We start from the raw sequence: 26395 nt of genomic DNA on the forward strand, positions 1-26395 counted from the left end.
TGATGTCATTGCTTTATACACAGCAGCAGCCCCCATGTGTGGTCTCCAGGACACCTTTCCACGCTTAGAAATCATGGCGATCCCCAAAGAGCTTTGGTTTCAGTGCATTTTACCTATCAATATTTACTGCACTAAAACAAATAAATGACTCACATAAAAAATGATAATAAATCCATTTTTTATATTAACCCCAGAGCATTCTTTTATGAATAATAACTCTTTTCCAAGCTAAAAAAAAAAAATTAGGAGATTGGCACTGTTTCCAGTACTGTAACTCTTTCATGTCTGGCTTACTAGAAGATTCTTTTTTTTTTTTTAAGATTTTATTTATTTATTTGACAGAGAGAGATGTCACAAGTAGGCAGACAGAGATAGAGAGGGGGAAGCAGGCTCCCTGCTGAGTAGAGACCCCCCCTCTGCCCCCCAATGCGGGCCTCGATCCCAGGAGTTCAGTGCCCGCTGGAACTCCTCAGGACCCTGAGATCATGACCTGAGCCGAAGGCAGAGGCTTAACCCACTGAGCCACCCAGGCGCTCATGCTTTTGCCACAGAAAACAGAGGATGTGCAGAAGATTCTTACCTACTAGAAGATTCTTACCTTTGCTTCTGCACATGTTCTGTTTTCTGTGGCAAAGGCATGAGTCATAGGGTCCCCACAAAACCACAATATACCCTTGGGAGAGAATGAGAATAAAGGCAAATAGTGCCTTCGTATTTTTTTTTTAAGATTTTTAATCTATTTATTTGACAGAGCGAGAGATCACAAGTAGGCAGAGAGGCAGGCAGAGAGAGAGAGGGAAGCAGGCTCCTCGCCAAGCAGAGAGCCAGACTCGGGGCTTGATCCCAGGACCCTGAGACCATGACCAGAGCTTAACCCATTGAGCAACCCAGGCGCCCCAGTGCCTTGGTATTCTTATAAAATAGTTGGAACCTTGCAGACCCTTTGGAAAGATGTTGGGGATATGGTGAACTCTCAAGAGATGAGGATCTGTGGGGTGCCTGGGACGCTCCGTTGGTTAAGTGTCTGCCTTCAGTTCTAGTCATGATCCCAGGAGCCCACATCGGGCTCCCTGCTCAGGGGAAAGCCTGCTTCTTTCTCTCCTGCTCCCCCTGCTTGTGTTCCCTCTCTCACTGTGTCTTTCTCTCTATGTCAAATAAATAAATAAAAATATTTTAAAAAATTATTTTTGGGGGGTGATATATGAAATGTTAATAGAGTGCCAAAAGTTAGAAGGGCCTTCAGTTCACATGATCTTGCCAAATAGCTTGCCCGAAGTCTGCTGCCAGTTAATGCTCTCTCCGCCTGTGAGAGTTCCTGTTTCTGCCCATACTCGCCAGCACCTGTATCGTCAGACATTTTAGATTTTTCTCAGTCTGATTTTTCTCATGCATGGGTTGTTTGCATTTGTATTTTTTCTGGTGACCAGTGAGCTTGAACATCCCTCTTTCCTCGGGCGTTTAGGTTTTGGAGAGAGGACAGGGGGCCTCCTGCTCTTCCCTCCCCACAGAAGAAAGTCCTGTTGAAGCGTTGTTCTAGGGCGAGGCCGAGGCCCATCGGAGACAAGGGTCTGGCTGGGGGTCACACAGAGATGGGAGGCAGGGGCAGGCCCCAGCACAGGACTTTCCCCAGCAGAGGGAGCCAGAGGCGGCAGGGAGTGTCTCAGTAGTCTCAGCCCCCAGATGGAGCCCAGCTGGGCCTCCGGAGCTGCCTTTGGGGAGGGGAGGGGCTGCCCAAGGCCCCCACTGTCCCTAGGGCCGCCTGAGAGCTCAGATGCTGGGCACAGGCAGGAGGGCGGGCGGCTGCCATCCAGCCAGCAAATTTCCTGGCTGCCGCACCCCTCCGGCCCTGGGGCCCGGCTGGGCTGGAGCAGGCTGGTTCAGGCAGAAGGGGTGTGGATCTGTGAGTGGTCTGCCCCCTTGGCTTCTCTCTGGGCCTGTCTCTCCGTCCTGGTCCCCGAGATCCTCTGTGTGGAAACTCTGCGAGTTGCCATCTCCTGTGTCCATGTCTCTGCTTCTCTTACTTTCTCACTCTCTTTTTGTTTCCATTCTTCATCTCCGCCTCTGTCCCTTGATCCCTGTGCCCTCCTGGGTCCTCTCCTGTGTCCTCTGCCCCAATCACTGCAGCAGGCTTCCTAGGAGCCCACCTGAGATGGAGGCCATGTGACCCCGAGTCTGTTCTCAGAGCCTCCTAGCCAACTGGCCTTCCTGGCCCAGGGACCAGATGGCAGTGTTCCAGGCCCCTGCTTGCCAGTCCTCAGGGGCCTGACCAGCTGGTCTGGCTCAGCCACGGGCTCCTGCCTGGGGTGGATGGGGGAAGCTGGTCTCCTGCCATCAGAGGGGGCCCGGCCAGGGGAAAATTCACTGGAGGCTTTGCAGCTGCTAGGCTGGGTCCCTGGGGACTCCTTACCACCTACTTCACCCCTGAAAGCTCCCCCCACCCCAAGCAAGGCACTTTCTCTGGCTAAGGAAACACCCTCCCCCCACACCGCCCCGTTCTTTGTGTCATATGTCTTCCTGAACTCAGTGCAGCCTATGGGGAGAATCGGGATATAGGAGCGGCACAGCCAGGGTTTGAAGCCCCCCCATCCCACTGCTACGCCACCCATGGCCAGTGACCCCTCCTTTCTGAGCCTCCATTTTAGAGAAGCAGAGTGACTGAGAACCGCCAGGATTTTGTGGTCACCTGGCTCTGGGTTCAAATTGTGGCTGTGGCAGTCTTTACTCTGAACCAGGGACTGCTCCTCTGAGTCTCAGTTTCCCCAACCAGGAAATGGGAAAGCAGCAAGGTGGATCCAAGTAGGGATGAGAATGATCTAGGGGTCAAAGCTTGTGTATTCTTACCTACAATGTGGCTAGTGACTGAGGCTTTTTCCCAAGTAGGCTCTTCTGCTTTTTTTTTTCTTACATTTAATGTCTTTTCACAAATTTAAGATTTAATTCCATACCATAAAATGCATACTTTTAATGTGTAAAAGTCAGTGGTTTTCATATATTTGCAAATCACCCCACCCCTCCAAATACTATTCCCATTAGCCTCCCTCTACCAGTTTACTCCTTCTATGCATCTTCTCTTTGACTCTATAGATTTACCCATTTCAGACGTTTCATATAAATGGAATCATACAATAGGTGGTCCTCTGTGTCTGGCTTTGAGCAATGTTTTCAAGAGTCATCCTTGCGGTAGAATGTGTCAGTACTTCGTGGCTCCTCTGGTTTTGATGTGTGTAAAGCCGGTTTAATTTTTGACAATTCTTAATTTCTTTTTTTAAAATATTTTATTTATTTATTTGACAGAGAACACAAGTAGGCAGAGAGAGAGGAGGAAGCAGACTCGCTGCTGAGCAGAGAGCCTGATTTGGGGCTTGATCCCAGGGCCCTGGGATCATGACCTGAGCTGAAGGCAGAGGCTTTAACCCACTGAGCCACCTAGGCGCCCCGACAATTCTTAATGTCTAATACGGCCCAACACACCAGCCTGGGGATCAGTCCAACGAAGGCAGTGAGCGCACATTTACAGAGACCTACTCTGTGCCAGGCACAGGGCCAGGCGCTAGGATCCAACCGTGAATGAAATAAACATCCCCATCTTCCCCCAGCCCCTTATGCTGTGAGGATTACGTAAATTATTCCTAGTCCAGTGCTCAGGGTGTTGGCTGGCTTGGGGCAGGCATCGGGATGTGTTACCTAGTATTGTTATGGTAAGAAATATCATGTGAAAAGTGAAAAGGCTTTCTTTCCTCTCCACACACATACATGGTCGCACTTCCCAGGGTGTGTATCTATCTTTCTTTCTTTCTTTTTTAAAGATTTTTATTTATTGAGAGAGAAAGAGCACGAACTGGGGCAGAGGGAAAGGGGGAAACAGGCTTCCTGCTGAGCAGAGAGCCCAATGCGAGGCTTGATCCCAGGACTCTGAGATCATGACCTCAGCCAAGGACAGGCACTTAACTGAGTGAGGACTACCCCCAGTTACCCCGTGGGGGTGTCATTCTTGTCACAGTTTCTTCTATGTCCTGGAAATCTTCCATGTATATGCACACATTCATGTGACATCGGGACAGACCATGCGGACACTTGCCCCTTTCGCTGGACCAGGTGTCCAAGAATGTCTTGGACAAGGTGTCTTGTCCTTGTCCAAGAATGGAGGGATCTCCTGGTTGCATGATATTCCATGTGGTGACTCAAGAGTCTCTCTTTAACCAGCCCTCTGTTGAGAGATGTCTGGGCTGTTTCTAATCTTCCACTAGTGTAAATAGCACCACAGTAGACATCCCCATCCATATGCATTTGAGCCTATGTACAAATACTTCTGTAGAAAAGAGCCTTCCAGGGGCACCTGGGTGGATGCCTCGGTTAAGCATCTGCCTTCAGCTCTGGTCATGATCCCAGGGTCCTGGGATCGAGCCCCGCCTCAGGCTCCTTGTTCAGCAGGGGATCTTCTCCCTCTCCTTCTGCTCCCCTCCCTGCTTGTGTTCTCTCTCTCTCAAATAGATAAACAAAATGTAAAAAGAAAGGAAAGAGTCCTCCAAGTGCAATTTGTGGGCCCAAATACACATTAAACTTTTTCTTTCTTTTTTTTTTTTTTTTGGTATACTTCCTTGCAGTCTCTTTTCTTTTTCTTTTTGTTTTTTTTTTTAAATAATTTTTATTTTTTATAAACATATATTTTTATCCCCAGGGGTACAGGTCTGTGAATCGCCAGGTTTACACACTTCACAGCACTCACCATAGCACATACCACCCCCAATGTCCATAACCCCACCCCCCTCTCCCGACCCCCCTCCCCCCAGCAACCCTCAGTTTGTTTTGTGAGATTAAGAGTCATTATGGTTTGTCTCCCTCCCAATCCCATCTTGTTTCATTTATTCTTCTCCTACCCCCTTAACCCCCCATGTTGCATCTCCACTTCCTATCAGGGAGGTCATATGATAGTTGTTTTTCTCCGAGTGACTTATTCACATTAAACTTTTTTTTTTTTAAGATTTTATTTATTTATTTGACAGACAGAGATCACAAGTAGGTAGAGAGGCAGGCAGAGAGAGAGGAGGAAGCAGGCTCCCCGCTGAGCAGAGAGCCCGATGTGGGGCTCCATCCCAGGACCCTGGGATCATGACCTGAGCCGAAGGCAGAGGCTTTAACCCACTGAGCCACACAGGTGCCCCTCACATTAAACTTTTTGAGAGATATTGCCGAGTGTCCCCGTAAAAAGACCGTGGACACTCCTGCACGTGATAGGGATCATCTCCCCAAGTGGCCCCCATCCTTAAGCATGGTCAAGCTTTCTCACCTCTGCTAATCTGAGAAGTGAAACATACTGTTTTGCAGTTATTTTATTTTTTTAAGATTTTATTTATTTGAGAGAGAAAGAGAGCACGAGTAAGGGGCAGGGAGAGGGAGAAGCAGACTCCGCACCAAACAGGGAGTCCGATGAGGGGCTCCATCCCAGGACCTTGGGATCATGACCCAAACCAAAGGCAGACACTTAACCAACTGACCCACCCAGGCGCCCCTGTCTTAAAGTTATTATTTTAATTTGCATTTCCCTTAACATTGAAGGAGGCTGAACATCTCTTTGTACATTTAACGACCACCGTCCTTCTGTTTCCTTTGCTCGTGTTTGCAAGGAAGGATCCACATTAAATGGGCATTCAAAACATGGCATTCTTGCAGAAGTAGAAAAGTGTTAGTCCTGGAATTATTCCATCTCGGGTCACACGGCCTCTTGTGGGCATGTTATGGAGAGGTTTTCATCTAGCAGAGAACTGGAACTTAGTAGCATTTCACATTATGTTTAAGAGTTTCCAGGATTTGAATGCATTTTGATTTTCTACGCATTGGTACACTGATTTGCCTAGTGAAAAAGGTTTTGGAGTGACTCTTTTATTTTTCTTTGATTTCTGCAGCTTGTAATTGTGCCTTTTGAAAATTCCTTTTATGTGCTTTTGGCTTGTTACAACGTTTGTTTTTTATCCATTTTCATGACTCCTACAGATTGTGAACTGTATCAGCTGGAACTCTTTGGGGTGCAGTTCATAGGACTTCAAGCCACATTGACTTGGGCTAATGGGGAGGTTCTTGGCTCACTTTGCTGAAAAACCCAGGCAGTAGGCGGCTTCAGGCGTGGCTGGATCAGTTCCTCAAATTATGTCCTCCTCAGCAATCTGTCTTCATTTCTGGGCATTGCTTTCCTCTCTGTTGGCCTTGTTGTCGGGAGCAAGTTGGCAAGTCAGCAAGTTGCCCCTCCACCACACCAGGCCTATGTTCTACCAACTGAGGAACCCCAATGGAAAGAGTACCCTCCTGAGTAACACAATTTTCCTGCAAAAGAGGGAAGCATTTGGGGGCCTGGGTGGCTCAGTGGGTTAAATGTACAACTCTTGATCTCAGCTCAGGTCTTAAATCTTTTTAAAAAAAATATTTTATTTATTTATTTATTTGAGATAGAGAGAGAGAGAGAGCGTGCGCATGAGCAAGGAGAAGGTCAGAGGGAGAAGCAGACTCCCCATGGAGTTGGGAGCCCAATGCGGGACTCCATTCCGGGACTCCAGCATCATGACCTGTCAGCTCAGGTCTTGAGATCAGGTGATGAGTTCAAACCCCAGACGGCTCCATCATCTGTGTGGTGCCTACTTTAAAAAAAAAAAAAAAAAAAAAGGTTTAAAAGGAGAAGGGATGGACTGTGAACTGGCAAAACCAACTGTTCTGGGCTGCGGAACCTTGGAAGAACAGTCTTCACTCGGTTCTTGGATTTTAACTGAGTTGCAGTCATTTGCTGTGATCTGTTACCACTTAGTTTCAGTATTGTAATGTTGTTTTCTTTTATGGCTTTTCCCCCCTCTGTTTGGAGTCACTCAAGTAATACATAATTATATTCTTTTGGTTAAAAGATCTTACTAACTTAGAAGTCTTCATTGAAACATAAAGTCTCCCTTGACCGCACCTCCCGTCCCCACACCCCAAAAGGAACCTTAGTTATGATTTGGGGTGCATCCTGCTAGCCCTCTTTCTGTGCATTTACTAACTACTAACTACCTAATTTTAATTTGTAATGTTTAATTTAAAATTTTTAATAATTACATTTTATGGCTCAGACATCAAACACTTTATTAAAAATCCTATGTGACAAGTCTCTCCTTCACCCCTGTCCCCATTCACTGAGTTCTCCTCCCCTGCCCATAGGTACCATCTGTGACTAATTTCTTGTTTATTCCAGGGAATTTTTATGCATGCACAACCCATAACAAATATAATATGTTCAAATGTATGTTCTAAGTTGTTTTTTTCTCTTAACAGCAAGTCTTGGCCATTATTCTCTACTGATGCGGATTTGTTTAACCATTTCACTTTGGTGGGCATCATGTTTGTTTCCAGTTGCTTCCCATTATAAACTCTGCTTACAGTGTGATCCTTGGGCAAACTTCTTTCTTTATTTCTTTAGTTATATTCCTAGAAGTGGAAGTGCAAGTGCTGGGTCAAAGCATATGAACTTTTTTTGCATTTTGATGGGATCTGCCAAATTGTCTTCCAAAAAGGCTCTGCTAATTTACACCACCACCGGTTGACAGCAGCTGAGTGTGCCTGCCCATCTCCCTGCATCTTTGCTAATAATAGATATTATCTGTCTTGTTCGTGGTTGCCAATCTGGTGAACAAGAAAAGAAGAAAGGGTAACTTGTTTTGATTTGTATTTTCCTGCTGATTAGTGAGACTAGGCATCTCTTCCTCATGCCTTTTTTTTTTTTTAAGATTTTATTTATTTATTTGACAGAGACAGCAAGAGAGGGAGCACAAGCAAGAGGAGTGGGAGAGGGAGAAGCAGGCTCCCTGCTGACCAGGGAGCCCGATGTGGGGCTTGATCCCAAGACCCCAGGATCATGACCTGAGCCCAAGGCAGACACTTAATGACTGAGCCACCTGCGCGTCCTTCGTGTTTATTTTTATTTCTGTGTGTTGCATGTTCACTGGGAAAGGTGCCTGTTCACACGGGGGCAGTCTTTTTCTTTGCCAGTGACATTCATCTGTGCATTGATCGAATCACAACCGAAGACCTATTACATGCCAGACACTGTCTAGGTGCTCAGGAATACCGAGGTCAATCAGCACAAACCCTGCCTCAAGAAGCTCCCATTCTTAAAAAAAAAAAAAAAAAAAAAAAAAAAGCTCCCATTCTAGAAGCAAGAGACCAATAAAAAAGTCACAAGTAAGGACAGAATTGGCTGATGGTGGTAAGTGGAGACAGAGGAAGCAGAATAAAGGGAATTCATTGTCAAAGAAACTAACTCCTTGTTCTAATAATAGGAGTTATGTTAAATATTTCTTGCAGGTTGTCATTTGCCTTCTCACTACATCTAGAAGTTCTGGTTGATGCAAAAGTATTTCATGTGGCCAAATTTATTAATCTTTCCCTTTATGATTTTTTTGGGGGGGGGGGCTGGAAAGATTTTCTCCATCCTAAGATTATAAAAGCATTTGCCCAGGTTTTCTTCTGTGCCTTATGGATTTACTTATTCCATTTAAGTCTTTAATCCATCTGGAATTGTTTTCAGCATAAAGAGGGAGGAAGGGATCCAGCTAAATTGGCCCATGACCACTCACTGAATAATCCATCTTTTCCTTGGGGATTTGAAATGGCATCTATAAAATGCATGAATTCTCCAGGGTATTTGGGTCTCCTTTTGCACTCTGTTTATTCCTATGGCATATGCACCACTTAAATCACTATAACTTCATATTTATGACATTTGGAAAGGTTGACTCTTTGGACAAATTACCTAACTTCTCTGGGCCTCAGTTTCCACCCCTGTAAAACAGGGATATCACCAAATTTGAAGGGTCGTTCTGAGAATGAACGAATGAATGAATGAATGGGTCACTTTACCCCAACGGGCCAGGTAAACTGCTGTGAGAAGGTAATGTTTGAGCTGAAATCTAATTAACAAGGAAGAGCATGCCAGATAGAGGGAATAGCAAAGGCGAAGGCCCCGAGGCAGGAGTAGTTTAGTCTTTGGCGGTATCAGGGAGGAGCCTAGAGCTTCTGGAGGGGATTTGGCAGGGGCCTAGTTGGAAATGGTGCGCCCTGGCGAGGGGTTTGGCTGCCACCATAAAGGCACTGGGGAGCCAGAGCAGGATTGGGAGGGAGGGTGGAGACCTTTGACTGTGCCCCTGTCCCCACAGTCGATGGAGTCGCAGGTGGAGGAGTGGTACCGCGAGGTGGGAGAGTTGCAGGCGCAGACCGCCGCCCTGCCGCTGGAGCCGGCCAGCAAGGAGCTGGTGGGCGAGCGGCAGAACGCGGTGGGCGAGCGCCTGGTGCGCCTGCTCGAGCCCTTGCAGGAGCGCCGCCGCCTACTGCTCGCCTCTAAGGAGCTGCACCAGGTGGCGCACGACCTTGACGACGAGCTGGTGAGGACGGGCGCGGGGATTGGGGCGAGGCCCGGGTAAAGCGGAGGAGATGGTTGCGCGGCTGGGATGGGATGAGAGGCCGCGGGAGAGCCAGCGGACCCGCGGGGGCGTGGAGGTTGGGAGTGAGGGCGGGACCGTGGCACCTTGGCGAGTTCAAGGGCGGAGCTGGCTGGGTGACCTTCCCCCTTACCTACTGGGAGACCTTCCCCCTGACCCCGAGGGTAGACTCAGTCATTCAGTCCTTCCCTCCCTTACTCATTCGCTTGTTCACTTATCCACTCATTCGTTCATTCACTTTTTCGCATTTACTCACTTTCATTCATTCATTGGCTTATTCACTGACTCATCTTCATTCTTTCTTCCACTGACTTATTGCTGTTCGTTATTCACTCATCCCTCATTCATTCCTCATTCAGTCACTCACTTCCTGATCTGCTCATTCATTCTTTTACTCACCAATTTGTTCATTCGCTTGATCCTTATGGGCCAGGCTCTGTACTTGGATGATGCTGGGGCCACAGGGGGACCAAGACAGACCCCATTCCTGCCTATAGAAGGCTCAAGAATCCGAAGGGGAAAATGGACTTATCTCCAGACAGTGACAACCCAGGGTGGTTTGGGCTGTTATGAGGGAGTTTAAGAGGCTGGGGGAGCCGAGAGGAGGCAATAGGCCAAAGTCAGGGAGGGTTTCCTAGAGGAGGGGATGTCTTGAGTTGAGACATGAAGGAAAAGTCCCCATTAGTCTGCTGAGGGAGTGGGAAGGGAATTGCAGGACTCAAGACCTTCTTGTGCCAAGGACAGAGGTAAGCAAGCCTGTGTGGTGTGGCTAACAGTTTAATTGGGATGCAGTGGTCTTTGGGTGCATTCTCCCCCTTGACTTGCTCCCTGCATCCTTTCCAGGCATGGGTCCAGGAGCGACTGCCACTGGCCATGCAGACGGAGCGAGGCAGTGGCTTACAGGCTGTCCAGCAGTACATCAAAAAGAACCAGGTGAGCAGAGCCAGAGGGAGGATGTGGGTTAGGGCACATTCGGAGACAAGTGAGAAAAAAACAGCTCCAAATGGTTAAAACCAAAATTTGTTGGCTCTTATGATTGAGAAGAGTGTGGACAGCAGGTATAGCTGCATCCAGGTCCTTCCATGATGTCATGAATCTTGCAACTCCATTTGTGTGTGTGTGTGTGTGTGTGTGTGTGTGTGTGTGTGTGTGTGTATTTTTGTGTTAGCTTTGGTCTCAGGTCAACTCTCTCCTCTCTTGATAGTGAAAGACCTCCAACAGATTCAAGTGTACATCCCACCAGCAGAACTGAAGGGGATTTCTCTCTCTCTCTCTCTCTCTCTCTCAATAATTTCAGCAGTAGTCCGAGGAATAACTCTTATGGGCTTAGCTTGAGTCCCATGCCCATCCCTGAACTAATCATGGTGGCCAGGGATTTAGACTGTTCTGTTGGCCTGGTCTGGACTCAAGGGCCACTCTTGGTGGTGTCAACCTTCACTTAATTACCTGAGCTGAGATGGAGACAAGGTTCCCCGGAGGAAAGTCAGGGTCCCGTGAGAAGCAGTAAGGAGAAAAGCTTATTGGAAAAGGAAAAGCAACAAGTAAGAACTCAAACCACCCACAGAGAGAAAAGACAGAGATGATCAGCGAAAGAACCTTGACTCCTAATAGTGTCCGTTCCACTCATGGAGGGGGAGCTCTTGAGCCCATAAGATCTCTGGATCTTTGTTCCCCTCCTTGGGCCTCATTTCCACATCTAAAGAAGCAGAGAGTTGGTCTAGAGCAGTGGTTTTCAAATCCCTTAGCAGAGGAACTTTTTGGGCAAAGCTACTCATTCACCAAACCCAGTGTAAGATGCATGAGAGAGGAATGAATAATACTAATACTAATAATTACAGGTTAAAGACTTACTGTGCGCCAGGAACAGTTGTAGGTGGTTATGTGTGGGTCTTTGAAAATTTAATCCCCACAATAACCTTATCAGGTAGGTCTTCTCATTACTCTCCTTTACCAAAAAATGTGAGCTGGGAGAACGGGCACTGGAGGATGGTAAGGAGGTGGGCTTACAAATGATTCTCAAGGTTTGTGACCATGCTGCCCTAGATGGAGTTAAGAGGCTGGAAGGTTTTGTGTGGGGTTTTTTTTGTTTTTTTTTTTTTTAGCTTTCATTTTTCTATTTTGCTGAAAACACTCTTGGCTGGTTTTTTTTTTTTTTTTAGATTTTATTAATTTATTTGCAAGAGGCGCATGCATGTGCACGAGCAGGGCACGAGGCAGAGGGAGAGGGAGAAGCCAACTGCACTCCTCCTGGGCTCTATCCCAGGACCCTGAGGTTATGACTGAGCCAAAAGACAGACGCTTAACAGACTGAGCCACCCAGAGACCCCAGAAAACTCTCATGACTGTTGACAGTGTTGAGGACTATTAGAACTGGCCTGCCCTTTTCATTGTTGACAGAAGTGCTCAAGTGCACTTCACGCTTATCACTGCGGTGGGGGTAGGGGCCCTGTATGTGCGCAGGAGCTCTGGATGCTTCCAAGCCCATGGAGGGCTAACAGCAGCTAGTACTGACTGAGCACCTACTGTACGCCCGCTCAGCTCTGAGTGCTCCAGGGCACAACAGCCCCATGAGGTGGACATTAAGCACCCCCTCCTACCAGCCACAGGGCAGTCTGGGAAGTTGGCAAGTTCCTCAAGCTCTCCGTGCCTCAGTTTCCCAATCTGTAAAGTGAGTCAGAGAACTGGAGGGGCAGTGAGGACTGGAGGAGTGGCTACATCCTGCAAAGCCCTTGTTTAGCCAAGTGCCTGGCAGGTGGCAGGCACTCAAGGTCGCCCCTTAGCACCTCTGTTTGCAAGTCGAGGAAACTGAGGCACAGGAGAAGCTAAGTAAGGTGTGTACCAAGTCCAGGGCTGGTAGAGGGAACCTTCTGGGCTGATGGAAGTGTTTCATATCCCAACCTGGGCATGGTATACCCGCATGTGAACGTGTTGAACTGTACCCCAGAAGACATGCACACCTCACTGCATGGGAGATACACGCGCACTGCCCTCCAGCAGCCTGATTCTGAGTCCTTTTGGCCATTAGAGGGTATCTTACACCACCAGGCATCTTGGTTGAGAGCACAGTGTCTGGAGCCTGCTTGCTGTGTTCAAATCCTGTCCTCCCCTTACTAACTGCTTGTTCTTAGGCGATGAACTGCTGCTCTTGGTGTCTGTTTTGCCACCTGTAGCAGGGGGTTGGAGTGAACTAGGAACAGCGAACTGCCTTGGCGGTGCCTGGTGCATCGGGGCGATCAGTAGCGGGTTCCTTTGGTGGAATGTGCCAGTCTCCGAAGCGCCGGCTACTCCGTTCCCCGGGGCCACGGAATGCTCCTCTCCACCACACCCCCACCTCCCGTCCCCAGGGCCTGCGGCGGGAGATCCAGGCGCACGGGCCACGGCTGGAGGAGGTGCTGGAGCGCGCGGGTGCGCTGGCATCGCTGCGCAGCCCGGAGGCGGAGGCCGTGCGTCGCGGCCAGGAGCAGCTGCAGGGCGCCTGGGCCGGACTGCGGGAGGCGGCCGAGAGGCGGCAGCAGGTGCTGGACGCCGCCTTCCAGGTGGAGCAGTACTACTTCGATGTGGCCGAGGTGGAGGCGTGGCTGGGCGAGCAGGAGCTGCTCATGATGAGTGAGGACAAGGGCAAGGTGCGCCCGGGCTGGGGGTGTGGGGGGCCTGGGGGCGCTGGAGCCGGGGGCCGGCCGCTGCCGCCTCATCACGGGCGCCGTGTACCCCCAGGACGAACAGAGCACCCTACAGCTGCTCAAGAAGCACCTGCAGCTGGAGCAGGGCGTGGAGAACTACGAGGAAAGCATCGCGCAGCTGTCTCGCCAGTGCCGGGCGCTGTTGGAGATGGGGCACCCGGACAGGTGAGCGGGTGGGGAGGGGGGATTGGGGCCAGGCAGGAGCGGGGCCAGTTCTTAAGGAATGGTCGGGAAGGATCTGAAGCTTCACTATTGGAAATTGGGACACGCCCCCGTTGGACGTTGGAGCGGGAGGGGCGCTCACTGCCAGGAGCTGGAGCCCTGGGATTTCAGCATGTGGGTGGGGCCGCCAATGGAGGGGCGGTGCCCAGGGATGTTGGGAGATGATGTCTCAGACTGAGGAGAGAAGGAAGAGCTCAGGACAGGGAAGGGTTCCTTCCTACCCAGTGTCTGGGAGGACGGAAAAGCTGGGAGTGCTATGATTGGGCATAGCCCGATACACTTCTGGTATGGGGCCTCCCTGAGGCCAGGAGTAGCGGCCATATCTGGGAGTCCTGGGCTAGGGGTGAGACCTGAGAGGGGGCGCAGGGCTAGACCTCTGTCCTCCAAAGCCAGGAGATGGCCTGGAGCAGAGATGGGCTGGCTGGGGACCCAAGTAGGGAGTCAGCAGCCCCACCCAGGCCACTGGAGGGAGAAGGAGCCTTGAATTTGTCAAGCTTAGGGAAGCAAAGTTTTCCCAGAGTGCTCAGGGGCAAATATTGGGTTCACTGAATCCAAGCCTTACAGAAAACAGAGGCCCCCATGAAGGAGTCTGAACTGAAGGATGAGAGGACACACAGACTTACCCCAACAGGGGCTGTCGGGGGGGGGGGGTCACAGCTCTGTGCTGGAAGTCTCAGGGGGTTCCATCCCTGCCCCTCCCTGTCCCCCATCAGTGAGCAGATCAGCCGCCGGCAGTCTCAGGTGGACCGTCTGTACGTGGCGCTCAAGGAGCTGGGGGAGGAGCGCAGGGTGGGCCTGGAACAGCAGTATTGGCTCTACCAGCTCAGCCGGCAGGTGGACGAGCTCGAGCACTGGATCGCGGAGAAGGAGGTGGTGGCCGGCTCGCCCGAGCTTGGCCAGGACTTTGAGCATGTCACGGTGAGCTTCGCTGGTAATAATATTAATACCAGTGGCTACTGCATATGCAATGAAGCTTCTCTGGGCCTCAGTTTCCCCAGCCATAATGTGAGGATAATAACAGCCCCCACCTCCTGTCTCTTCTGGGAGCCCCAAGATTCCCCATAGTGTGAAGTGCTTAGGAAGTGTTAGTTACTATCATGTGCTTATTTTTCTTGTTATTCTTATAGCTACAGCGGGAGTACTTCCCTTTATATCATGACCGCCATGGTCAGCATGATTATTATTACTCTTACCTGCTACAAGATGGCAGGCTGGAGGGGGCTTGGGTGCACAGGACCTTTGCCCATGCCGTGTACCCTGGGGGGGCAGGTGTTGCAGGAGAAATTCTCAGAGTTCGCCAATGAGACAGGCACCGCAGGGCGGGAGCGGTTGGCGGCTGTGAACCAGATGGTGGATGAGCTGATCGAGTGCGGCCACACAGCGGCGGCCACCATGGCCGAGTGGAAGGACGGGCTGAACGAGGCCTGGGCCGAGCTGCTGGAGCTTATGGGCACTCGGGCCCAGCTGCTGGCCGCCTCTCGGGAGCTGCATAAGTTCTTCAGCGACGCCCGAGAGCTTCAGGGACAGATTGAGGAGAAGCGGAGGCGGCTGCCCCGTCTGACTGCCCCGCCTGAGCCGAGACCCAGTGCCAGCTCCATGCAGCGGACCCTGCGTGCTTTTGAGCATGATCTGCAGCTCCTCGTGTCTCAGGTGGGGTGCTGGCGGGTGAGGGGGGAGGTGGGAGGGCCTGAGTGGCATGGCCGAGGGGTGCTGGGCAACAGAGCAGGTGGAAATTAGACAGTGGAGCAGGTGAAAACAGACCAGAGAATAGGCAGAAGCGGGATGATGGTGCAGGTAGAAAACCCACTGATTGCGTGGTGCCCAGAAGTCAGACCGTGTCCGGAAAATGTGGCTGAGTATGTCTTATAGAAATGGGACACTGTTTTCAGTGGAGACTGGGCAGGGCTTCTCCCAGAAACTGTGAAGGGAATCTTATCCAAATCCAGATGGAGAGCCTAAAGGAAATTTCGGAGGCTTTAGAGACACGTGGTGGGGGGGCAGATAGAGATTAGATAGCAGGTCTCTGATGGAAATGATATGATCTTCCTGCGAGAAATTCGATGGGGGTGGATTTTAATGGACATGATAACAGAGCCAAAAGAAATCGGGCTGTGAATGTGACAGGAGTCGGGAGGCAGATCTGAGAAATCAGATGGAAAGGAAGCTGTGGACGGGAATAGAGCTCCCATGGCCCAACCAGGGAAATTGGGCTGGGGGTCCAGCAGAAAGCAGGAAACGGGACAATCATCTTTATGGGAACCATCCAGCTGACTATTAGGAATAGGGCAGAGAGACTAACAGGGATTAGGTGGCGTGTCTCATAGAAAGAGGGCGGTCACTCCAAAAGAAATCAGGCAGTTGAACCTGTGAGCAATGGGTCTGCTAGAACCCACATGGCACAACCAACAGAAATTGAGCAGGAGACCCAACAGGAACTGAGTAGCCATTTTTTTTTTTAAGATTTTTATTTATTTATTTGACAGAGAGAGATCACAAGTAGGCAGAGAGGCAGGCAGAGAGAGAGAGGAGGAAGCAGGCTCCCTGCTGAGCAGAGAGCCCGATGCGGGACTCGATTCCAGGACCCTGAGATCATGACCTGAGCTGAAGGCAGGGGATTAACCCACTGAGCCACCCAGGCGCCCCCTGAGTAGCCATTTTGAAGGGAACTGGGCAGTAGGTAGCGATAAGAGAGAGACTCAGCTGTGGGATCACGAGGGGGCGGGCTCCCCGCACCCAGCCAGCCAATGGGGGAAGGAGGGCGGAGCCCGGGCCCACCGAGGGGCTGGGGCTGGACCTGGCTTGTCCAGCAGGTACGGCAGCTCCAGGAGGGGGCAGCCCAGCTGCGGACAGTGTACGCTGGTGAGCACGCGGAGGCCATTGCCAGCCGGGAACAGGAGGTGCTGCAGGGCTGGAAGGAGCTGCTGGCCGCCTGTGAGGACGCCCGCCTGCACGTCAGCTCCACGGCCGACACCCTGCGATTCCACAGCCAGGCCCGTGACCTTCTTTCCTGGATGGACGGCATCGCCAGCCAGATCGGGGCAGCCGACAAGCCCAGGTGCCCCTTCCCCTACCGCGGGCTTCCTACCTGCCGCCCCCCAGCCTGTCAACCATCCCCTGTCCATAAGAAATCACACCAGCCAACACCTGGGGGGCCCCTGGAGGGCACCTGGAGGGGGCAGGCACTGTACTAAATGCTTCATGTGTATTAGGACCCCTTGTCACGCCTGGCATTGGCGACTCACAGCATAGGGTGTTCTTCTGCCTTCTGGCCTCCCCAGATGCCCTGCACTGCCCTCCCCGTGGGAGGGGGCTGACCTTGGGATAGGGACAGCGATGTGTGGGGCTGTTATTTGTGGGTTAACCTAGCTGGTAGTGGGCACGGACTTATTGCAGATGTGACAGTCTGATGTGAACTGTCCCACAGTGATGGGGACCCAGGGTCTTTCCATTACTTGGCCCTGGGAGTGATACTCAGCTACAGCGGAGGAAAAGATCACATGGGAGCTTTTGGGGACTAAACCTACACCCACATTCTGTCAGCCCGGTAACCCTAACCTGTCTGCCTGTGGGGCTGGGGAACATAGGACAGTGATGTGTCTGGGAAGACAGGAAATTTCGAGAGTGGTGGACACAGAGCATTATTTCCATGACTGTGGGGACTTGCCCGAGTTCACTTACTCAGCAAATACTTACCAAATGCCCGCTCTGTGCTAGATGGGGAGCAAGGCTCAGCTGCTGTCCTGGTTCAGCTTACATTCTGCAGGGTGGGCACAAGTAACCCATAAATTAAAAAGCAACTAACATTATTTCAGACAGCAATAAGTGCTCTGAAGGCAAATAAAGCAAAGTAAGGGGATGCGGGGCTCGTGGGCAAGGCGTCTCCGAGGATGGGATGTGGGCATGGAAACCTTGATGAAGTGATGGTGAGTTGGGTAAAGTTTTGGGGGAAGGGCTTTCCAGGTGGAGGGGCCATAAGTGCAAAGACCCTGAGGTAGGTTGTGGTCATGCGTGCTTGAGGAAGAGCCAGACCATCCTTATGGTTAGATGGGGCTTAGCATAAGGTCACTCCAGATACCTTGTGGGAAGAGTACGGTGAGAAAAGGGTAGAAAGAGGTGGACCAGCCAGGAGGCCACTGCTATAATCCTGGTGAGAGGTGGAGTGGCTTGTGGCTTGCTGCAGTCTGATGGTTGTAGAGAGAGGGAGAAGGGATTCATTTTAGGAATTAACATCTTTTCATTTTGAAAAATTTCAAATATACCCAGAAGTAGCAAGAACAGTAGAATGACAGCCCCCCCCCCCCACGTGCAGAGTAAACATCCGTCAATATCTGGTCCTTCCTCTTTCATCCGTATCCTCCCCGACTCCCCGCCTCCCCTTGCTGAGTTCTTTTAAAACAAAACCTCAGGTTTCACATCATTTCACAGGGTGCTTTCACGTTATAAATATACAGTGTGACTGATGGATTAGCTTCAGGGGCTGAGAGAAAAAAGAAAAGACGAGTTATGGATGAATGATGGGTGAATTTACTGAGCTGGAGAATTTCAGGGGAGGGCATTTTGAGGAAATAGGAGAGAATCAGAGAGATCATTCTAGACATACCAAGTCTTAGGTAGGCATCTTATAATGCGGGACCTTAAATAAGTTTGAATCAAAAAAAAAAAGAAGAAGAAGAAGTTGTTTGGACATAGTAAGTCTTATAAAGCTATATTTGCTGACTGGTGGAACCTTCAGGAATTTCGGATTTGTTTCGGACATATGAGAGCTAAGAACAGTCCAGTGGTTATATAACACAAGCCACAAATGTAAGCCACATAGAGAATTTAAGATTTTCTTGTAACCACATCAAAAAAAGGGTACAAAGAAGCGAGCAAAAATTAATTTTAGCAATTCATTTTATTTAACCACGTAAGCCCCAAATATGATCACTTCAACATATAGTCAAAATTCAAATTATTGAGAGGTGCCTGCCTGGCTCAGTTGGTAGAGCATGTGACTCAACTCTTGATCTTGGGGTCATGAGTTCAAGCCTCACGCTGCGGGTAGAGCTTACTTTAAGAAAAATTAAAAATATTTAAAAAAACATAAAAGTATTGAGATATTTTACAGTCCTCAAAATACAGTGTGTGCTCTACATTTCCACACATCTCACACATCTCAGTTCAGACCAGCCACACTTCCAGGGCTGGGTTGCTTATCCGTGTCTAGGGGTGACCTAGCGTTTGGTTAGCACAGACATGGAATGCTCAGATCACTGACTGGTCTTCAGAGGCATAGCTTCAAAAAAATGAGAACAAAAATGGACCTTAAAGTCTGAGGTTAGAATCATCAAAGTGTGACATTCTAGCACCTCAGCAAAAGTTGGAATCCCTGAGAACCTGGTCCGAGAAGGTGGGTGTCCTGTCCCAAGACGCTCAGGGAATTGGGCTCCCCGGAAGTTGCATCTGTCATGGCGGCCGGGGGCGCTACCTGAGACTCAGATTCCTGGCCCCCGACCACCACCACCACCACCACAGGGATGTGTCTTCAGTGGAGGTGCTCATGAACTACCACCAGGGCCTGAAGACGGAGCTGGAGGCCCGGGTGCCCGAGCTGACGGCCTGCCAGGAGCTCGGGCGCTCTCTGCTGCTCAACAAGAGTGCCATGGCTGATGAGGTGGGCAGGGGTGCTGGGGGGTCCCCCTCTGCCCTCCCTGCCCATTGCAGTGGGAGCCCCCCCTTGACACCTTTCCTACCCTTGCGCCACTCGCAGATCCAGGCACAGCTGGACAAGCTGGGAACCAGGAAGGAAGAGGTGTCAGACAAGTGGGACCGCCATTGGGAATGGCTGCAGCAGAGTGAGTGGGGACCCGGACACAGAAAGCCAGAGGGTGTGGAGGGCGAGAGAAGACAGCTAGCGCCCTGTGAAGGGTCCCCATTACTCTTACCCCGATGTCTCCCCTCAGTGCTGGAAGTGCACCAATTTGCCCAGGAGGCTGTGGTGGCTGATGCCTGGCTGACGGCCCAAGAGCCAATCCTGCAGAGCCGGGAGCTGGGCAGCAGTGTGGATGAGGTGGAACAGCTTATCCGGAGACACGAGGCCTTCCGCAAAGCGGCTGCCGCCTGGGAAGAAAGGTTCAGCTCCCTGCGGCGCCTGACCACGGTCAGCATCCCAGATCCTGCCCCAGCCACCCCCACACCCATCCTTCTATGTGTGACTCGGCACTGTGTTGAGGCTGAGACAGATCCTTACTGGGCTCCCGGTCCAGTGGGGGAAGGAGGAACACCCTTGTCACCAGTGACAGCCCAGGGCTGGGATGGGGGAAACACAGGGGGCTGTGGGAGCCCAGAAGCATTTGTCTTGGTTTGGGGAGCTCTGATCTGAGACTTGAAGAATGAGAGGAGGTCCTGGGTTGGGGGGACATTCAGGAAGGAGTTGATAGAGTCAGATAGGCACCTAGAAAAAGTGATGATTTAGGCTTAGGCGATTTTTTTTTTTTAAGATTTTATTTATTTGACACAGACACAGCAAAAGAGGGAACACAAGCAGGGGGAGGGGAGTGGGAGAGGGAAAAGCAGTGTTTCTGTATTTGACAGACAGATCACAAGTAGGCAGAGAGGCAGAGAGAGAGAGAGAGAGAGAGAGAGGAGGAAGCAGGCTCTCCAGTGAGGAGAGAACCCAATGAGGGGCTCGATCACAGGACCCTGAAATCATGACCTGAGAAGAAGGCAGAGGCCTTAACCCACTGAGCCACCCAGGCACCCCGGATTTAGGCGATTCTTAAAAGAACACTATATGCCAAGGAAAATAGGAATTAAGTTCCCGGCAGGGAAAAAGCATGGGCTCAGGCTCGGACAACCTTGCTTTTACAGTAATAGAAACTACTGAACTGTGCAGGAAGGCAGACAACCCACAGCGGTCTTCCCAGACCACCCCCCCTCAACACACACACACACACACACCTCTGACCCTGGACGGACGGACACACACACACGCACCCCACCTGACCCACCTGACCCTGGCCCTCTGTTCCCAGATAGAGAAACTCAAGGCGGAACAGAGCAAGCAACCCCCCACCCCCCTGCTGGGGCGCAAGTTCTTTGGAGACCCCACGGAACTGGCGGCCAAAGCAGCGCCTCTCCTGCGGCCAGGGGGTTACGAGAGGGGCTTGGAGCCCCTGGCTCGCCGGGCCTCGGACACACTGTCGGCGGAGGTGCGGACCCGCGTGGGGTACGTGCGCCAGGAGCTCAAGCCTGAGCGCCTCCAGCCGCGCATCGACCGGCTGCCGGAAATCCCGGGGAGGGTGGAGCCCCCGGCCCCGCCGTCGGTACCAGAGGATGTGGTGGAGACCCCGGGGCCCCTACCGGTGGCAGAGCAGGTCCGGCTGCGGCCAGAGCGCCAGGAGTCAGCTGATCGCGCTGAGGAGCTGCCCAGGAGGCGGCGACCGGAGCGACAGGACATGGCGGATCAATCCGAGGAGGCTGCGCGGAGGCGAAGGCCAGAGCGGCAGGAGTCTGCGGAGCACGAGGCGGCACACAGCCTCACCCTGGGCCGCTACGAGCAGATGGAGCGGCGCCGTGAGCGGCGAGAGAGGCGGTTGGAGAGGCAGGAGTCCAGCGAGCAAGAGATGCCAACCAGAGGAGAGCTGGCCAAGGGGTGAGGCCCCCGTATGCCCCAGGGATTGAGGGAAAGGGGATGCAGAGTACCTGGAGCCTTGCAGGCCCAATGGAGAGGGCTTATGAGGGAGGCTCCAAACTGCTTCAGATACTGTCGTGGTATGGGTTTTGCAGAGGGGTAAGCTGGGGCTGAAAGGGGTTAGGAGAGGTGCCCCTTGTCTCACAGCTAGGTGGCCTGGGCAGAAATTTTGTCCTCTCTGCACCTCAGTTTCTGTACTGGGCTAGAGGTGGGACCATCTTCTCCCTGAGCAGAGATAAGAGCCTTTATTGCAGTCTTTCTCAACAGGGAGCTACTGTCATCTGCATTCTGTGAAGCCTCAGAAAGGCCAAATCACTCAGTTTGGGTGAAGCAGGACTGGAACCCAGGCCTTTTAGACCTCAGGGTTAACCAGTGTGAGGAGGGGATTGAGCCAACTGGCTGTGTCCCCAGAAAGAGGCATTTGGTCAGATATGTTTTGGAGACAATGACTTCTTGACTTCTTTTTAATTTTGTGTATCATGAGCAGTTGCCAGTCATGGCCCAATTATCTATGGTGTATAAGGCAAGCATCTCAGAAAAGCAGCCTGCCCAAGCGACCAGGGGCCTTGCATCTCAGGCGCCTCCAGCCAAGCAGGTTGGTCCCTGGGAGAGGGCATCCCAGTTCCATTGGGTCTTTTGGCCTCCCCCTCCCAGGAAGGCCACCCTAGCTGACATTGTGGAGCAGCTGCAGGAGAAAGAAGCAGGCCCAGCGCTCCCTGTTGGGGTAAGTTGAGCTTCAGGATGGGGGGTGGGAGTATGGGGAACCCTCTCCACCCACTGAGCAGGCATCAGGACCCAGAAGCACCAGTGCCTAGACCTGCTTTCCCCAAATCTGAGTCCTGCAGAGATTCTCAGGGGGTGATGGGGAGATCCCCCAGATGCCTCCCACAATCTGAAAATTTCTCCTTTAGAAAGAGAAGGCCAGCAGCCTAAGGAGACTCCTACCTCCCTCTACACACAGACTGCACATTCTTCCCACATCTGTCCTGGGGTCTCAGATATCGTCACAGACAGACAGACACACACACACACACACACACACACGTCCCAGATTCCTCCTACAGACAGCTGGGACACCAACCTCCCTGCACCCCCACTTCCGTAGATCTAGTGCTTTCCTCCCCAACCTTGAGAGCGATTCCAAACCTAGGAGTCCTGATAGTCTCACTCCCAACACCGGGGGGGCCCCCTAAAAGTTAAGACTCCAGCCCTGAGGTCCTCCCATACTCGCCTCCAAGACAGATGGGACCCCCAGACCCATGAATCCCCGGAGAGATGGCCCCAACAGCCCCCCTATGGACAGCACCCCTCTTCCCCCTCCCTTCACACAGCCGTCGCTGCCTCAGCCTCGCGAGCTTCCCCCAGGCCGCCTGCCCAACGGGCTTGAGCCGCCCGAGCGGACACCTCGGCCGGACCGGCCGCGGGCGCGCGACCGGCCCAAGCCGCGACGGCGGCCGCGGCCCAGAGAGGGTGGTGAGGGCGGGGGAAGCCGGCGCTCGCGCTCCGCCCCGGCCCAGGGCGGCTCCGCCCCCGCGCCTCCGCCACCGCCCACTCACACAGTGCAGCACGAGGGCTTCCTGCTGCGCAAGCGCGAGCTCGACGCTAACCGCAAGTCGTCCAACCGGTGAGCGTGTGGGCGGGGTTTCGGAAGGCGGGTCCCAAGCTCAGCGTATCCAATAAGTGGCTAGATGGGGCCTTGAGGAGGGGGGTGGTACTAAACGTCGGGGAATCCGTCGGGTGGTGGGAGTAGGAGGGACCTGAAGGGGGTGGGGTTAACATCAAGCACTCAAATCTATAAGTTGGAGGCGCGGGACCTAGAAGAGTGTCCAGTGGGCAAGGGGGTGGAGCGTAGGTGGGATCCGGATCGGAAGAAAATGTTCCGAGTGCAAATAAGCTGCAATCCAAACTCATAGCAATAAATTCAGGAGTTAACTAGAAATTAGAGAAAGTGGGGTCCAGTCTACATAGTTCCAATGGCTTGTGAGGTGGAGCCTGGAGAGGTCATCCAACCAATGAATGGGGTGGGGCCACCCTCGAAATTTCAAATTGTTGGAGTGGGCAGAAGAGGTTTGAAAAGGGGCAGAGCCCGAGGTCTGAGGTCTGAGGTTGGGGGCACATGTAGATGTCCAAAGAGAGCCCAGCTCATGGTTGTCCAAGCCTTTTAATTAGGAGGCAGAATCTGGGGAGAGGTGCAGCCAAAATGCGAAGCGCTGACCAACGAGAAGATGGAGGCCTAGATATAGTGAAATGGAAGGAACAGGTTGAAATTTTGCCATGAGGCAGTCTTCCTTCCTTGCGGCAAGGCCAAGGTGGTCATAAAGAGGCACCTTGGGTGTATTTCACTCTAGAGAGACTCCCTCCTCCGCTGAGGCCTTGGCTGAACGGGGAGACAGGAATTCCTCATTCCAGGCACTGGACCAATAGATCTTTCAGGGGATTCCATGGTGGCAGGGAGGAGTGGCAAGGAACATGCCTGAGCAAAGGCTTATGGAGAAGATAGCTAAAGTCTTGTCTCCGGGAAATTTCAGCATGGGGGTGTGTGTGTGGGGGGGGCTATGGAAGGACTACCCCAGCAGGCTTGGAACCAGGAGTCTTAGATTCTCCCCTCAGCTCAGGAACAGACATAGGAATATACCCCAGACATAGGGCCCGACTAAGACAAAAGCCCAGAGGAAGGAAGGGTCAGGCCTTTTCAGCCATGAAGTGTGTTAATGAAGAGTTCCCAGGCAGAGTGCTGTGACTCTGCCTTGAGCCCCATATCGTCGCCCCAGGTCGTGGGTGAGCCTGTACTGCGTGCTCAGCAAGGGGGAGCTGGGCTTCTACAAGGACGCCAAGGGCCCGGCGTCTGGGGGCACACACGGCGGGGAGCCACTGCTCAGCCTGCACAGGGCCACCAGCGAGGTGGCTAGTGACTACAAGAAAAAGAAGCACGTCTTCAAGCTCCAGTGAGCCCCCCAATGGGCAGGAGGGAGGGATCCGAGGCCCAACTTCCCCCTCCCAGCAATACCCTGCTCCCCTGGAGGCTAGCTGGTGGATGGGTGGGCTGGGCCCCTGCCCCAGATGCCCCAAGTCCTCTTGTCCCCTCCTACAGGACCCAGGATGGCAGCGAGTTTTTGCTCCAGGCTAAAGATGAGGTGAGATCTGGTCCTTTCTCTCCCATATCCGGACCTCAAGAACTACCTGGTTAACTGGTTCCTGGCCCAGAGCAATGGAGCTGTGAGCCAGAAACACAAACCAGAGTCACCAGGCTGTGACTGGAAAGCCCACTGGGAGTGAGAACCCAAAGGAAGTTCTTAACCTATATAGGGAGGAGGGGGGACAAGGAATGGGAAGGCTGCCTGGAGGCCCCAGAACAAAGTCCAACCTCCTTGTCTCAGCCTCTGAGAGGACGTCAGACAGATAAGAGGTGGGAGTTAGCTAAAAAGGGATGGTACAAGCAGAGAGAACTGCCAAGGGCAGAGAACCAGAGGTGCTGAAATGCAAAGCATTAACTGTGCTGGTGAAGGGTTCAAAGAAGAATCCCAGGAAGGTTCCCAGGGGCTGGATCTCACAGAGCATTGTGGGCCATTTGGAGGAGGTTGGAATTTGTCCTAAGGGCCCTGGGGAGCCATGGCAGAATTTTGAGCAAGGTTGGGGAGGGAGTGATGAAGTTTACAATGATGTATAAGAAAGATTTCCCTGGTAATATGCAGGGTAGACTAGGGGAAGGGAACCAGGACAGGGACCCACGTGGGGACTGCACAAGGCTGGACCCCAGCTGACCTGTGGGAGGGGAGGACTGGGGCTAAGGAGTAAGGTCAGGGGAGGAGGAGCAGGAATGGCGATGGTTTAAAGAGACGTTGAAAATAATAATGCTTGTTATTCATCCTTACAAGAAGCTCTGGAGTAGGCCTGTATTCTCTCCATGCCTTCTTATTTTTAAAAATAGTTTTCCATTCTAGGGTTCTTGTGAGAAGTAAGTAAGCTGATACATACAGAGCCACTTCTGTGGCCTGGTGAACATCAGTGCTCTGGAAATGTCTGCTGATGTTACTGGTTTTTTGTTGTTTATCTCTATAGTGGGAATATAATCCTATTGCCTAAGATTAAGTGAATCAATCCACAGAAGCACTTAAAACAGAGCGTGGCACATATTAAGGGCTATGTAACTGTTTGCATTATTATGATTAACCAATGTAAGATTGGAAAACTTATGTTCAGAGGGCGGTCCCATTCCAGGCCCATCTATTACTTAGTCTCCCTTCTTCCCAAGTCCGGACTCTGTGCCCTATTTCTCTCTCTAGGAGGAGATGAACGGCTGGCTGGAAGCTGTGGCCGCTTCCGTGGGAGAACACGCTGAGATCGCCCGCTGGGGACAGACACTACCCACCACGTCCTCCACAGACGAGGGCAATCCTAAGCGAGAGGCAGGGGAGCGCAGGGCCAGCGGGCGCCGGAAGTGACTTCCCAGCCCCTGGGCCTGACACAATCCCCGCCCCTTCTCTCCGCACTGTGGGCACAAAGACACTTTCTCTTCCGCAGGGGCGGGAGCCCCTAGTTCTACCGACACTGCGGACAGACGCGCCAAGATGGGCACTGGAAAGGAGGGGACTTCTGCACTCCAGGAAGTGGTGGGGGGATTGCTGCCCCTATAGCCATATCTCGGCCCCTTCCTGCTCACCACCCCACCCCAGGTGCTGGGGCTTCATTATTTTTATGCAATAACTGAGTTGGGGGGGGGGGCGGGTAAAGGGGCCAGTTGAGCCAAGCCCCCTGCCCGGATCTTTGGATCCTGCCCCAAGAAGCTGGGGTGGTAGGGGCCATAATTCCTGCCCCCACCCTCCGCCCTAGGGATGGGCACGGGGCCGCTGGTGAGGTCCCCTGGACCATCCAGGGTGCTAGGGGGTGGGGAGGGGACGCCTCCTCCCCGCCTTTACCTCACTTCCAATGCTGCCTTGATCTCTGTCTGGGTAGGGAGAGTGAAGGGGCCTTGGCCCCTGCACTCCGCCGTCTCAGAGCCATGCGGTTAATTCCTGACTTAGTTTATTTTTGCAAAACGTCAACCTTCTCCTCCCCCGCCCCGCATCCGCGAAGGCTTTTAATGGGAGGGGCGTCAAAGCTCAAAACCGTCTCCCTCTCGCCTCCCCCCTCCACTGTAAAGGCCACTTTGTGAGGGGAGGGGCGAGGGGAAGCCCCCCCGCCCCCCCGCATGCTTCTGGCAGGAGCATCTCCCTGGGGAGTGGGGGAACCGGGTTGTGGACAGCCCCCATGGCCGCCTGGAGGAGCCGCTGGGGCCTGGGGGTGTGGGGCGGTGTGGCAGGCGCACACTGTATGTACCTATAATAAATCCTTTGGCTTTGACGGTCTATGCGGGTTTGTTCGCGTTT

At 52.3% G+C, this 26395-nt stretch overlaps 1 protein-coding gene across 7 annotated transcripts in view; it reads left to right on the plus strand.

The window, feature by feature from the left end:
- The window catches only part of SPTBN4 (spectrin beta, non-erythrocytic 4), a 71227-nt gene extending 44853 nt beyond the window's left edge, over positions 1-26374 (plus strand). For 5 of the 7 annotated variants that reach the window (XM_082709277.1, XM_082709276.1, XM_082709278.1 and 2 more), the window contains 16 exons: positions 9174-9398; positions 10299-10388; positions 12800-13078; positions 13170-13300; positions 14071-14275; positions 14627-15007; positions 16168-16412; positions 18872-19010; positions 19107-19191; positions 19300-19496; positions 20371-20990; positions 21684-21753; positions 22361-22653; positions 23801-23974; positions 24121-24163; positions 25313-26374. In XM_082709277.1, coding sequence (XP_082565403.1) covers positions 9174-9398; positions 10299-10388; positions 12800-13078; positions 13170-13300; positions 14071-14275; positions 14627-15007; positions 16168-16412; positions 18872-19010; positions 19107-19191; positions 19300-19496; positions 20371-20990; positions 21684-21753; positions 22361-22653; positions 23801-23974; positions 24121-24163; positions 25313-25471 — 3336 coding nt within the window. In that variant the 3' untranslated portion in view covers positions 25472-26374. The other 2 variants (XR_014305229.1, XM_082709279.1) reach the window with 2 other exon arrangements.
- Positions 26375-26395: the final 21 nt, after the last annotated feature.

The sequence above is a fragment of the Mustela nivalis genome (assembly GCF_964662115.1).
Source record: "Mustela nivalis genome assembly, chromosome: 18".
Lineage (NCBI taxonomy): Eukaryota > Metazoa > Chordata > Mammalia > Carnivora > Mustelidae > Mustela > Mustela nivalis.